This window comes from Harpia harpyja, chromosome 6 (genome assembly GCF_026419915.1).
Source record: "Harpia harpyja isolate bHarHar1 chromosome 6, bHarHar1 primary haplotype, whole genome shotgun sequence".
Taxonomy (NCBI): Eukaryota; Metazoa; Chordata; class Aves; order Accipitriformes; family Accipitridae; genus Harpia; species Harpia harpyja.
The window spans coordinates 14,485,535-14,499,214 of NC_068945.1; the positions used below are offsets into that span (position 1 = coordinate 14,485,535).

General features: G+C 41.1%; 1 protein-coding gene across 1 annotated transcript; it reads right to left on the reverse strand.

Annotated features, from left to right (window-relative positions):
• Positions 1–1,293: 1,293 nt before the first annotated feature.
• Positions 1,294–9,265, reverse strand: STRAP (serine/threonine kinase receptor associated protein). The gene is made up of 10 exons (XM_052789580.1): positions 9,091–9,265; positions 7,774–7,909; positions 6,951–7,032; positions 6,614–6,686; positions 5,938–6,034; positions 4,371–4,508; positions 3,682–3,818; positions 2,791–2,940; positions 2,185–2,250; positions 1,294–1,849 (listed from the first exon to the last, which is right to left on the reverse strand). The coding sequence occupies exons 1-10, from the start codon at positions 9,200–9,202 to the stop codon at positions 1,788–1,790; spliced, it is 1,053 nt and encodes a 350-aa protein (XP_052645540.1). The 5' UTR covers positions 9,203–9,265; the 3' UTR covers positions 1,294–1,787.
• Positions 9,266–13,680: the final 4,415 nt, after the last annotated feature.

Genomic DNA, 13,680 nt, shown 5'->3' on the forward strand with positions numbered 1-13,680 from the left:
AGTCCGGGCAACTTCCGATTTCTTCGAGTTGAATCTTCAAGTAGAACTAGCGTCACACGTACGTAACGGGCTGTATAAACTTACCGACCTTGTAAAACTTCCTAGTAGCACCTGCAAAGGGCAAGTCTGGTAACAAAGCCCCTGACAATTGCACAGCCTTTACTTTTTTCCTGAGTTACATGGACACAAACTCATATGAAAAAGGTATTAAACATTGTTAATATTGTTAGATGAAACATCTTGCAACTTTAGCCCTACTTGCCCAGCGCTAGCAAAGAAACCACAGCATCACGTACAGCAGCAAAGGGTCACAGCTCTGAAATCTGAGGACACTATTCCAGACATCTCTGCAAGACACTACATGGCCCGCTTGAAATACAGTATGAAGACCAGAGCCTGCAAGATGTTTCACCATGGGGTAAGGTGTGCGAGTTTCTTGTTTTAAACTCATACTTCAGCTTGTAAAATGAACAGCTTCTAGGCTGAAGTACTAGATTTGAGCCCTCAAGCCTTAATGGAATTAATGATAAGGCTGAAACAATTAGCTGTAAATCAGAGGGTTGCAACTTGCTTGTTTTTAGAGTAAAATTCAAACAGATGACTGCAAAACTAATTTTGGAATAAAGTCTGTGAAATAACGTATCCTTAACGCTATTACTGTACTAAGAAACCATGATTCATGGTCACCATTCCTTGTTTTCTTTCTTACTTCCCCACCCCAACAGTTGAAGCTAGAAGGGACTGTCAACCACCTGAGTCCAACCACCTGCCCAAAAAAAATCCAAAAGGACAGTAAGGATGAATATGAAAAAAAGTGTATTAATAACTGTACCTCTGTATAACCTTTCTCCTTTCCATACAGAATGCATTATGTAAACCTTTAAGCATAACATTAAAGGAAATGACAAGTGGAAGAATGGCAATATTTTCTTTAATGAAGAAAATATGATTTGTAACCTTGAAAGAGTAACTTTTTTTATCCAGTCTGGAGCACTAAACCCAAGCTTTATACAGATTCATAGCCAACCTCTGACATTTTCATGTACAACCAAATATTTCAGGCAGCATGTTTAATTTAGTTTTCACTGGTTTTGATTTTAGAGACTCACGTTTACATTCAAAGAGTAAAAAGACACAAAGCTTACAGCTCAAAGAACTTGCCACCCTCCCTACCAACACCAAACCATTCTTACCACTTTCCTTCTGTATAGTACAAAACTAAGATGCTAGAAAGGATTACGTTATTAACTTGGTTGCTTTTCCATTCCACAAATCCAACGCTGAACAGTAAGATACGAGTTTTGAGAGGCATTTTATTTAAACAACTGAAAACAGTTAAACATTCAGAAGCAGCATACAATGAAACAAAACCCGAACCAAATACTGGAAGTATGTAATCCCTTCTTTTGAACTAAAGCCAAATTTTCCAACTTTCAAGAAAAAAAAAAATGGGTAAAAGCCATTGTACCTCTTCTCCATAATAAAGAAAACACACTACAATGAGTCTAATTGAAATTGGAGAGACTGGATCTTGGCTTGCACACTTCTTTGAAAAGACAGTAGGCAGTTATGCTAAAAAGATAGCAAAACTCTACTACTTGTCTTTTTTTTTTATTATTTGGATGCTCAGTTCTCTTACAGACAACACCTAGCCAGTTCCACCGCATTCTCATCAATTACTGCCCATCTTTGCCTTATGTAGAGAGCACACTCTGGAAGGCTGCTGTTCATCACTGTTCACTTGATTTAGTCTCGTATGTCCACATGTCGCATAACAGTTGCAATAATCAGGCCTTAACTTCAGGAGTTGAGCTGTACACTGAATCTGAGTTTTCAGAGGCAAGATCTTCTGCAATTAAATAAAAAGGGTATTATTTAACTTCACCTGAGATACATAAACCAAAGAAATGTTCCAGGGATTGCTTAAAGATCAGTTCAGTTTGTTTTCCCATTTAACCTGATACAGTTATGCTACCCCATCTGTTCAGTCTGCACAGCTCTAGTCACTAGTCTGATACTTGCCACATGGTCATTTTCAGGAAAATGCATTCAAAGATCTTGAGAAGAGTGAAAACTGCCAGAAGGTGCTTGGGGAAAACTACCTCTTCCATACTAAAGACTGCTACCATCTTGACTAATCTTTTAACACTTAGCTGAGGTGAAGCTGGCACTTCAGTGCATTACCTAGTTCTTCCTCTGCAGTTCCTGGAAGGGTGGTCCTTGCTTTTGCTGCTTCTGCATTCTCCTCTTCTGTAGAGAGAAGGGAGGAAAAAAAAGTCAATACCTTCAGTTCCCCCACCCACCTTAATCAAAAAAATAAAATTTTCCACTTAATTTAGTGTTGAGGAGAAACAGCTGGGTAAGCAATTCCATTAATGAATACTCACTTGCAGTTTTCTAGACATTGCTTCCCCCCCCCCCCCCGTTTAGAGAACCAAAGTATAATAAGAGAAAACTACCATCCACACTTCTTTCTAGAGATTCTTATCTCTTTCAGACTTATAAGAGAGGTATATTTCTTGCTTTTCAACATAAAAACACATCAGACTAGTTGCTTAAATATCCACAAAGTGTCTATATGCAATAAGCTTACAGGTTTGAAGTTAATTGCTTAAATGACAGCTACAAAAGTAAATCCTTAAATCTAACAGATTTGAGTGGATAAAGAAACCCTCAGAAGACAGTACAGTTACTATATGAAATTCGATGATGTTTACCACTTTAGATAGTTATTACTTAAAAAGTGCACATGGAGCAGCCAAGTTTCACCAGGAACAAGCACACACTTACCAGGAACTACACACTTCCAAAGACCATAGGTTTTCCCTACTGTTGTCTGCCACAGCCTTAGTGTACCATCCTCAGAGCCACTTGCATATAACTCTCCATCAGGGCTAAATCTCACACAGTGAATTGGACCAAAGTGTCCTTTGTAAGATTCTATAAGAGAACATATGAAGACCATTAATTTCAAATTTCAGCCAACAACTGAAATTAATAAGTAAAAACTGATCAGAAGAGGGAAAAAAAATACGGGGGGCAGGGGGGGCACTTTCCCAGTACTTAACTTCTGATGCAAAACAAAGCTGCTATTAATTGTATCTCAGCAATCTCTAGTTTAGGTAAGATACTAATGTTTTATTAACTGCAAGAAAACAGGTGTTTATTTATTCTAGGCAAAACTACAAAGCAAGCCAGTAGCACAGAGTACACATGCTCTGTTCCTTCAACCTCTTGCTCCACACACACACAATTTTAAACAAGGACAGGATCAACGAACAAACTTAGAAATACTTTTTTTTGAAATACATTTGGCCAACGTTAACAAGAACACAAACATATCGCATTTTTCATAAAAGCAAGTAGCTGCAACTCATTAGACATATCTAATAAATGCTATAGTATGACACAAGTTAACATACAGCTTGCTACTGTATTGCAGAATGACAATTTTTTTTAAAATAGGTGCAAAGAGCTGTTTGATGGAGGCTTTAATTAGGTCTAGAAGAGTAACGTTAGGTATACTGATAGGTAAAAAAGCTTAACTGATAATATACCTTTTCATCTTCTTGCATAGCATGCTATGCTAAGACCTTATTTGATTACAACAGTTTCATTAGTCATTTCATTAATCTAATACCTATTTCAGAACTCATTTTTGATTACAGAAGACAAACATACCTAATTCTTCTCCTGTATTGTAGTCATATTTATAAAGTTTAAAATCTTCACCACCTGCAACCAAACATTCTTTCGCAGGGTGAAGTGATGCAGAATTGATTGTAGCAGGTGCTTCAAATGATTTAATCTGCTCTAGACTGAGGAGAAAAGTTTGTTAAAGTTCATTAAAAAAAAAAAAGATCCTGAGAGCAAGGAAACTGTGATTCTACTAATCACAACTGCTTTTAAGATAGAATACACCCACACACAGTTTCTGAAACAAGTTTTAATACTTGCAAATCACACTCAGCAAGTTAGAAACTAGTTCAGAATAAGCAAAACAAAAACTCACACATTCAGAAATACTTTCTGGAATACGTTTGTGTGTAACTTGCTTTCTTAAGACATCATAGATATGTATAAATAATCAGTTCTCTGAAAAGCACTGAACTGAACCCTGGCCGAAACTTATTCAACCACAATTACCATTAGTGTGAAATAAGAAAATGGCACCGAACCTTTACAGTTTAGTATCTTATAGACAGGGTTCACTATTTTAGAAGAGGGTGGTTGTTCCACACTCTGCCTCTGACAAGATGGCAAGCAAAGATGTCCACTAATGCCAGTTCTGACAACTTGGTGATTTTGGCCTTGTATAGTCAGTTTTTACCCACAACCAAGCCCAGGAAAATTCTGTTGTTTGGACTCACGTTTCTGCACTATGAAAAGCAATAGTCTTCCCATAGGTTATCACAAGTATCTGTCCTTCTGGAACATACTCCATGCTGCTCACTGACATTGCAACGTTTAGTGCCTTCACTTCGGTCATGGTACTCCGGTCCCAGAGGCTTAAGAGGAAACAAAAAGGAAAAAAACCTCTCAAATTACTTCAGCAAATCAAACAATTTTCACCTCCCATCCATGGCAAGCTTTGAATCAAAAAAGCCACCTAAAAAAGAATGTGGTTTGATTCCATAGGTACTTTGGGTTTTCAGTGGCATCCTTGTCTTCATTCTCACCTGGGCAAAGTTTTAAGACACACTTACTTTAAAATACTGCTACTTTTGAAGCTTAATGCAACAACATTAAATGGTACACATACCATTTAAATACTCAAGGATTCTCTTAGAGGTTAAAAATCTTGTTGTAAGTCTCCTGAGCAACAGAGCTTTCTAGAAGCAAGGCTTGAAGATTCCATTCTGCCTTTTTACCTCACAAGGCAGAGGTACTAATGCCAATTTATACAAAGAACAGAGATTCATTTAAGATAATATTGTTTTCCATCTAGGGGTGCAAGAGCTATCTAAACAGAAAAGAAATGAAATTGTTCTGCTATGACGAGGAAGAATCTTCATTCATTAGATGACTGCTACATTTCCATTCCTACAATTCAGAGGAAAACAAACAAGACTAGGCTCTTGCCTATCTTGAACACTAGGAAACTGAAGAGAACTGGAGCTGAAAAGGAGACTACAGGGAAATTGCACCAGTGGCTTTACCCTCCCATCATTCCTTCCACAAAGCAGAAAAGACCATTCTATTTCTCTCTCCTTTGTGCCATAAATATAAGAATGGCGAGACAGCTAGACATGAGATAACACTGGCCATATCAGCCAGAAAGCTGAGGAAGCAGTTAGGCACATCTCTCATCTTTTCTGGACAGCATAGTTTGAAGAAGGGTCTTTGTCAAGTCATCTCCCCAGCAGTCGGGTTTGTCTAGGTTTCAGCACATCTCCTACCAATTGGGCATAAAGTAAACAAAACACTGAACTGTGATAGGATGAGCCATGTTATAAAAACACTAAAGCCTACTCAACTGATCAGCATGGCAGAGAAAGAAGGCTATGTCTATCAACAGTGCACTGTTTCCAGAAGTCTTTTAACCCAATGCCTGGCTAGTCCATGCCTTGTGCATCTTTCAAGGCTGGATTGCAGATGACAAGACAGCAATACCTCAGCACAATGTGTATGCACAAGACCTCATCTACAAATTCATCTTCTCTAGGATTACAAAACGCATAAATTTATTCCACTATGCAGTTCTCAAAGACCACCTCTTCTTATCAGGGAGGACACGTTTATGAGGTAAATTAGAATTATTAAAAAAGTTTTGTCTCTAACAGCAGATGAGAACTGTATTAGGCATGCAGCTATAATAATCCAGGATCTAATAACCTGTGTTACTCGTATGCTTTACCAAAAAACATATCTTCTCACGTAGATTATGACAATAAATAAAGTGAGCTTCTTGGAAAATTCAAAGTTACTTTTTCTTACCGGACAGTTTTATCATCAGCTGAAAGAATCTGTTTGTCATCACTGCTCCATAAAGCCTTTTTAATGCCGGAAGTATGTCCACTGACAACGTCAGGTTCTTAAAATAAAGCCAAATATTTTAATACTTGTAAGAAAATGAAATAATGTCATGCAGCAGTTTGGGAGCTTTCTTAAGCTATATAAATTTCCATTTACTAGCAGCTGTAAAATTACTTCAAGCATTTACAACTTTATTTGTAGATCTTATTCCAGGAACAGGCTGAGTATCTGATTGCCTAAATTTAAAAAGCCTCACTAGTTTTACATAAAGGTTCTCTAGCTTCATATCAATCATCAGTAGTCCAGCATCAACATGAATTTAAACACACTTAAATATGTGGAGTCTCTTTTCTTTCAGATGACTAAATTTTAATTAATTAGACATATTTCTAATGAGTCTGCATTGAACTGAAACATGCTATCCTTCAAGTCCATTATAGACAAACTCCAATTAACTTGTGAAAGGGTAAACTTAAAACATACAGATAATCTTACTATAGCAAAAGGTTATAGACACTACATTTGTAAAACAATCCTCAACTTTGTCTTTCGTGATTCATAACGGAAAGTAGCTTTTAATTTCAGACCTTTTATTTAACTCCAAGAAACCAAGAATCAGTTCTCAAAGCAGACTCACCTGCTTCTGGCTTGCTCAAGTCATAGATACGCAATAGTTTATCTTGTCCACCTGTTAACAGATAATTGCTATCCTGAAACAGAAGTTATAAAGGGTCAACTCTATTTTGAATCAAAATACCAGCCTTCATCTGTGAGTCTTAAAATAACAGTTCTTTCTCTCAGATAGCCTCTAACACACTTACTACATTTAAGCTACAATCTTAAAAACTAGAAGTGGTATGCTAGATTATTTGCCTGTTAAGATACACACATAAAAAGTAGAAAAGTAACTAATAGCAAAACATGAACTCAAGAGCTTACTTCCCTAGTGAATAAGGTATAACAGTTTTTCATACCTGTGTAAAATCCACACTTTTGACAATGTGTTTGTGAGCCAATGTGATTAGTTCATCGCCTGACACAGCATCCCACACTTTGCTAAACGGCAAGAGAAAACATTTTTATTTTAGTAGCACCAGGACAAATCAACCTGACAGTCAGACTATTTTGTAAGCAATCTTTCCTGACACCATGATAACATTTTATCATAAATGCTACATATCCCAGTTAGTCAATGAGAACACTTTATATGTTTTTACTAAAGCTTTTTTTGTACTCTCACCATTTTCCTTTATCGTCTTCTTCAGGATAACGCAGACTAATTAGCATTTTAGTTTTAAGACAAAGGCAGTTCTTCTCCAACTTTATTAATAGAGATTGCCCTCTACTAACAGGATTCAACTTGCTGAATATTTAACATATGCCGCAAACAGCACAAACAAACAACAAAAAACATCAAAGAAATAATTCACTAGAATTTTCACAAGAGTTTTTTTGTAAGAAAAAGAGGCTAACTGCTAGAAGCAAAATAAAAATCACTTTTTCAAGTCTGCTATAACTACAGTGCCAGAGATTAGAGTTGCAAAGAAATGTTATTCTAGCAAACCAGTATGGTAATTACATATATCTATCAAGAAGCAATCATAGTTTTTCATCATGACGGAATTAACTGTAGCTGCTTTCAAGAACCTAAAAGTCTAGGTTTTAATTTGGCTAGCCATAAGCTAACAATTACTAAAGAAAAACAAATTAATCAGTAACTTACTACAGCTACGTGTCACCAAGGAGCACTATAGAGTAAAATCAAAATACAGACTTCAAAGACAGTTAATCACTTACGCTGTAAAATCTGCTGCTGCTGTAGCTGCTTTAGTGGCATCCGTGTTCAAAGTGGCACCCCAAACAGCACCTTTATGACCTAGAAATGTGCCAATCCAGTCTCCTGTGTCACCCTGACGCAGCATAGGCTTACCATCTTCACAAAAACAAAACCAATATTTAGGTAACATGATAAAAAAAGGAAGCTGTTTTTAAAAAAAGATTCTCTTGCACCAGCACGTGGAAATACCACACACTTTATGAAGCTATTCTTCGTAAAAGAGTTTAGCTGAAAGGTTTAGATATGCAGCTGTACTTGCTGCATGCATCTAAAACAGTACAGACATTAAAATACCACTCCAAATATGATAAAAGTTTTCTTTAGGTTTGTGTTAAGGTAGAAGGGAAATAGAAAGGAGCACTTCGTTTAGGTTTTATTTTTACTGAAATTTTCTTCAGGCAGGACAGGTTTGTTTTTTTACTTTGGAACAATATTATCAGACTAACAGTACGCAGAAATAAGTCTCGTGTTTGTAATCAGATACATTTAAAACACACACAGGGATGCTGTAAAAATGAAACAGAAATAGAAAGCCTTTCCTGCGATTATTTTTTCTGGGAGGCCATCAAAAAGTTGTTCACACAAGAAGATGTAGAGCTGAATTGGAAGCACGCCGAGCCAGAAAAGAACGTCCTTTTAAACTTATGAATAGACACAAAAGATTAACATATATGTGTATGAAGGGGAAATGCTATTCACATAATGAAAGAGAGTTCTCACGGGAAAGGAGGCAGACGTCATCATTCTACGTCCTGCAAGGCAGCTGCCGTGGTTAAACAGGAGCTCACTTTAAAATCTACAGCCTATGCGCGCAGACAGTAGAAGTGGGCAGTTTTAGAAATGAATCTTTTCGAGGCTTCCCACCCACGCCCCCCCCCCCCCAACAGTCAGGATCCAAATTGGGCGAATGCGGGCTTTGATACCCCCCAGGCTAACCCGGTAACTGAGCACCACAAAACCCAGCTGCCCGCTCCCGTTTTCATTCGGCAACCCCGTAAGCTGCTATTACCCTACAAGCACCAGCGTTTCGCCGGACGAACGGGCCACCCCGCCCCAGCCAGCACCAGCCGCCCGGCCCAGCAACACCCCCTCAGGAAGGCGATGCGCGGCCTACGAGCAGCGGGGCGGAGGCGAGGTCCGGCGCGGCCCACCCCCCCTTCCTCCCCTCCCCTCCCCACGCACCCACCCCCGGGGGCGAGGGCGTCCCCGCCGGGCAGGCCGAAACAAAGGGGCCGGCGACACGGGGGCCGCCGCCGCCGCCGCCCGTCCCCGCTCACCCTTGCAGGCGCTGATGAGAAAGTAGCCGTAGGGGGTGACGCCGCTGAAGGCCAGGTCCACCACGGGCCGCGTGTGCCCGGAGCACGTCAGCGGGGTCTGCCTCATAGCCATGGCGGCGGCCCCGGAGGCGGCGTGGGGGGAGCGGGGGCGCGGAGCGGGGGCGCGGGGCGGCGGCGGGGGGCGCGGACGGAGCCTGGGAAGGGACACGAGTCCCCTCCGGCCGGGCAGGAAGCGGCGGTCGCGGCGGCGGCGGGGGGGGGAAATGACGGCACGGAAACGCTTCGGAGCGGAAGCACGTCAGCCGGCAGGGGCGCAGCCGGAAGCGCGGCTAGGCGCAGGCGCACGGCGGGATGGTCATGATCCCTGAGGGGAGGCGGGCCGGTGGGGGCGCTTCGTTCCCGCGGCGCCACCGAGGGGCGGGGGCGCCCCGCCCGGCTGCCGAGCCGAGCCGAGCCGAGCCGAGCCGAGCCTGCGCGCGTTGTGTCCGGCGGCCTCTGGGCCGCTGGCCATGCGCAGCTCCTCGTCAGCCGTGAGGGGCTCTGCCACCGCCGCCGCTCTCCTCTCCTCCCGGTTCCCGAAGGAGTAATACTTCACTGACCCCAGGGCAGGGCCCAAGGCGCCTCCGTGCTCCGTGGGTTTGACCAGGAGCTCTTCTAGGGCAGCTCCCAGCACGCCCCAGCCCTGCCCTTGCCTGTCAGTCGCTGGGGGCTGACATAGACCGGGCCCTGCCCGCAGCCCCGTGTCCAGCTCCTTCCAGTCACTTCTTGTGCCCCTGTCGTGCTCCTCTGCGCTCTTCGGGCTCCTAAACCAGCAGCAAAGCAGGCCTACCAGAAGGAAGCAGTTTCTTCTGGAGGGCCAGCTCCCCTCATGGCTCGCTGCAGGACCCGACAAGCCTTTCCAGCCGGGGAGGCGGTGGGAGGGCAGACTGAAGGGGGACGGAGGGGTCTCGGGGCACGTAGCAGCACCCACCTGGGCTGGCATGAAAGACCAGGGAGCCAAGCTGATGGTAGTGTCTGGACTTGCCCTCGGAAGCATCTGAAGATGCCATTGGAAGATGGGTCGACAGCCTTACTTAGGGAAGCGGTGTTTCTCTTCTTTCAACAGGCTAAAAAATCAGAACGATTGATGGTTACTCATTTGCTTTTTCAAGTCTTACAACTAGGAAAAGCGTTTAGGTCATTAACAGACAATTGAAGTTTAAGATAAGTTGAGTCTTCCACAGCTTTTCTTTAAAGGATAGGCACCATATTTCAGTTTCTGACCGGGTATTTCATTTATCATCCCAGAGTTCTCAAAAGTAACTCCTAATGATTTTGTAATTTAATGACACATTTTCGTGCATACTACTGCCCTACCTGACATTTCCAGTTTTTCCACACGCAGACACAGCCCACCTGATACCGAAAAGCCAGTCGAAGAAACTCTCTAAGACTCGTTTTGGAGTTCTAGAAAGCAGGCATTCTTTATTGCAGTGCTGGATGCACGGGGGTTAATTCCACCTAGCGTGCATGCATATGCTATCATACCCACATAGACCTTTTCAGCATCCTTGAGGTTTTCTGGATTTTTTCCTGACAGTGATACCAGTCTCTCACCGTGCATTGACACAGGCCTATAGCTGAATCTATCCAGTCTCAGACAATAGATTATAATAATGGGGAATTCAAATGCATCTCTGAAAGCTTTTATATTAACATTAAAATTCATATTTAAATAGAATTACCAAAACGTGTTTCTCTTGATAAAACTGTTGGTGACTGAGGAATTTTCTGTATTTTATCACATCCTTAGGAATATGTTGAGAGATTAATGTATAGAATGGTTTTATTCAGTAGAGTGGCTAAAACTTCAGAGTGCAAAAGTCAAATGCAGTTTTATTATACTTTATATTACAGCAGTGTTTCCAAAATGTCATGGTATATTAATCTTAGTGTTCTAAACCTGACGTGTATGTCCTCTGTTTGTCCTATTCCTTGTCATTTTTTTTCTTTGTTCCTAACTGTATGTCTGTTTTGATTCTCAGTAGAGCCATTGCACACCAAAAAGTACATTTATAGGAGTGGGGCAGAAACTAGGGGGAAAGATAGACAGAGATCCCTCATCTAAGCTTATATTTAGAACAGGACTAAACAAAAGATTTATTACTATTACATTTACATTTTTCAAACCTAATCTAAACATAGGATTATGTCTCCTAGTTAGAAATGCTGCTTGGGTTTACATTTCAAGAAACTGTTCTGGTAACTGATGTTATCAACCTTTTGAGTAGGAAAAAAACCCCTAAGGGTCAGTAAAGATAAAAACTTAGTATTAAATTTAAATTACCTATTTAAAATTCAGTATTGAGGAAGGCAAAGAAAGGGAAGATTGTGTTTAGGGAACTTTATTTTTAATGATTTCGTAGCTTTGATTGATTTTGTCTTCTATTAAATTGGAGCATGATTTTCCACCTGCACAAAGCAACAATATGACATTCACTTAGGAAGACACAAAATCTATAACAGGCAGAGAAAAGCAAAAATATTTCCAATTTGCTAGTAAGTAGCTGAAAATCAGAAAAGTAGAAAAATCATGGAGGTGTAAAACCTGTAAAATCTAGACATACTAAGAATCCCACTAGGCCCAGCAAAACTATAGGGTAGTATTATGAATTAAGTTTGTGATACACTGCGGGAACGTGAAAATTCTAGTAAGGAACATGATGGGTGTCACTAAAGCCAGATTCTTAAAACGGGACTTTGATACCTACTGTGGGACCTAGGCAGACTTTAGGCATCATGCTGCTAACTGCTGTGTTTCATCCTGAGGAAAATAATTGTACTGGGTAGAAACCTGTGTATTGATTGTTATCAGCTACTGCCCAGTTTTATAGAAGTTATAAATCTGCTGGTAGATGGATTTAGTACAAGCATGTAGATGATTACGTGATCCCACACGGTGCCCATATGTGCTTCCAGCAATAGGTACTTGACTGATTCCCAGTTAGAGCCTGACACTTCCCTGCTGGCCCCAGCCACAGCTTCTCTAGCCTCATTTCCCACCCGCTAGCTCCCCTGCTCTGTACCAGGCAGGGGCTTCCAGGAACTGATTTTTGCCTTCCACACTGAAGGTGTTTCCATTCCTATGTACAGTAATAGTACAGCCACATGGCTGACAAGAAGTATAGGAAATAGGCCCTTAGAGTCTAGAGTTAAGTGTGATACAGAAGGATACGACTTCTTAAACTGCAATTCTGCACTGCAGGGGGGACCTTTATTATCTTTGGGAAATATGACTAAGGACATACAGAAATAATACTGAAAATAAAGCTAGGTACATTTTTCCTTAAGTCTTTAATACCAACAGAGACCATAGTAATTGAAAGTCTCCGAAGTTTGTCCTAGGCCTAACTCAGGATATATCATGCCTAATTCAGTCAGCCAGTTCGTTTAGCAGTGGTCTCAGACTTTTTTCCTGCTACATTCCAGGGTACATTCTGCGTCTCTATCCCAAATCCAACTAGAAATTTCTAATGCAGCATTTCTTAAACTGAGCAGGGGGAAGGGAAATACCATCCTGAAGCACGTTTGCAGTTGGGGAAGAAGCAGCACTTTGTTGTGGAGCCACTGCAAGTGGAAAGAGCAGTGTGTTCAGGAGGAAGTGCTTCAGACAGAAGCAAGGGCATGGATGACAAGGGAAGGGGCCAAATACACACAGAGCGGGAGCAAAAGGAGATGCTGAACTGATCCGGCATTGTCAGCGAGCTCTGGCTGAGGAGCAACATTCTAATGTGGTCATTTCTATCAGATGTGCTTCCTCTGCTTGTGTTCAGCGCTGTTGGTTTCTTCCGTTGGAGCCTGACAGCCTTTGGCCCTAGCCACGACTCCTCTGGCATTTCCCCCACCCTCCTTTTAGCTCCCTAGTAATATCTGTGTTTAAATATGTTTATTCCCCCCAGTTTGAGAATGTTTGATTTAGAAATACACTAATTCTGTGCACTCAGGCTAGACTACTTTTAGTACAGAGATTGTTAGAGAGGGTAGGAACTGTGAAACAGGCCTCAGTTTTTCAAGAAGTCTAGAGAAGGTACAAGAAAAAGAAGGGAAGATGGAAAAAGTAGTTACTTACAAATGAAAGCCTAGCAAGCTTAAAATAAAAATACTGAGTTTTATTGTTTTAGCCAAGGTGATTATGTATCAGATTCCAATACTGCTACAAAGAAAAGAAATGTCATTAAAACCTTTTTATTCAAAGTTTCATATTTGTCTGTTTATTGTCCAAATAACTGTCCTGTAGTGTTAAATAAATATTCGTCAACCCCAGCTTGTCAAGAAGTAATCAAGGCCCTGTAATCATACAGAGTAATTCAGCCCATTACTGCATGGAATAACAAGTATGCCAATCATAGGTTATAAAGCATCTGGGCAAGACTCTCTTTTACTTAACATTTATAATTCAGAGTGTCTGCTTGATTAAGCAACGTCTTTCCACAGCCGGTGATTGGATTTTCTCAGAAATGTTGCTGATGATGAATAAAGCTATCCTAGTGAAAGGTCATGATTCTAGTGCTTTGATTAAAATAAATCACGCAGAGACTGAATTAAGTAGAG

Excerpts from the sequence above, each read along its gene's own strand:
- STRAP (XM_052789580.1), bottom strand. The coding sequence starts at position 9,202 with ATGGCTATGAGGCAGACCCCGCTGACGTGCTCCGGGCACACGCGGCCC. Across the intron at positions 3,819-4,370 it reads GCTTTTCATAGTGCAGAAAC|TCTAGAGCAGATTAAATCAT; the intron begins GTGAGTCCAAAC and ends TTTTCTCCTCAG. Across the intron at positions 1,850-2,184 it reads AACTGCAGAGGAAGAACTAG|AAGATCTTGCCTCTGAAAAC; the intron begins GTAATGCACTGA and ends ATTTAATTGCAG.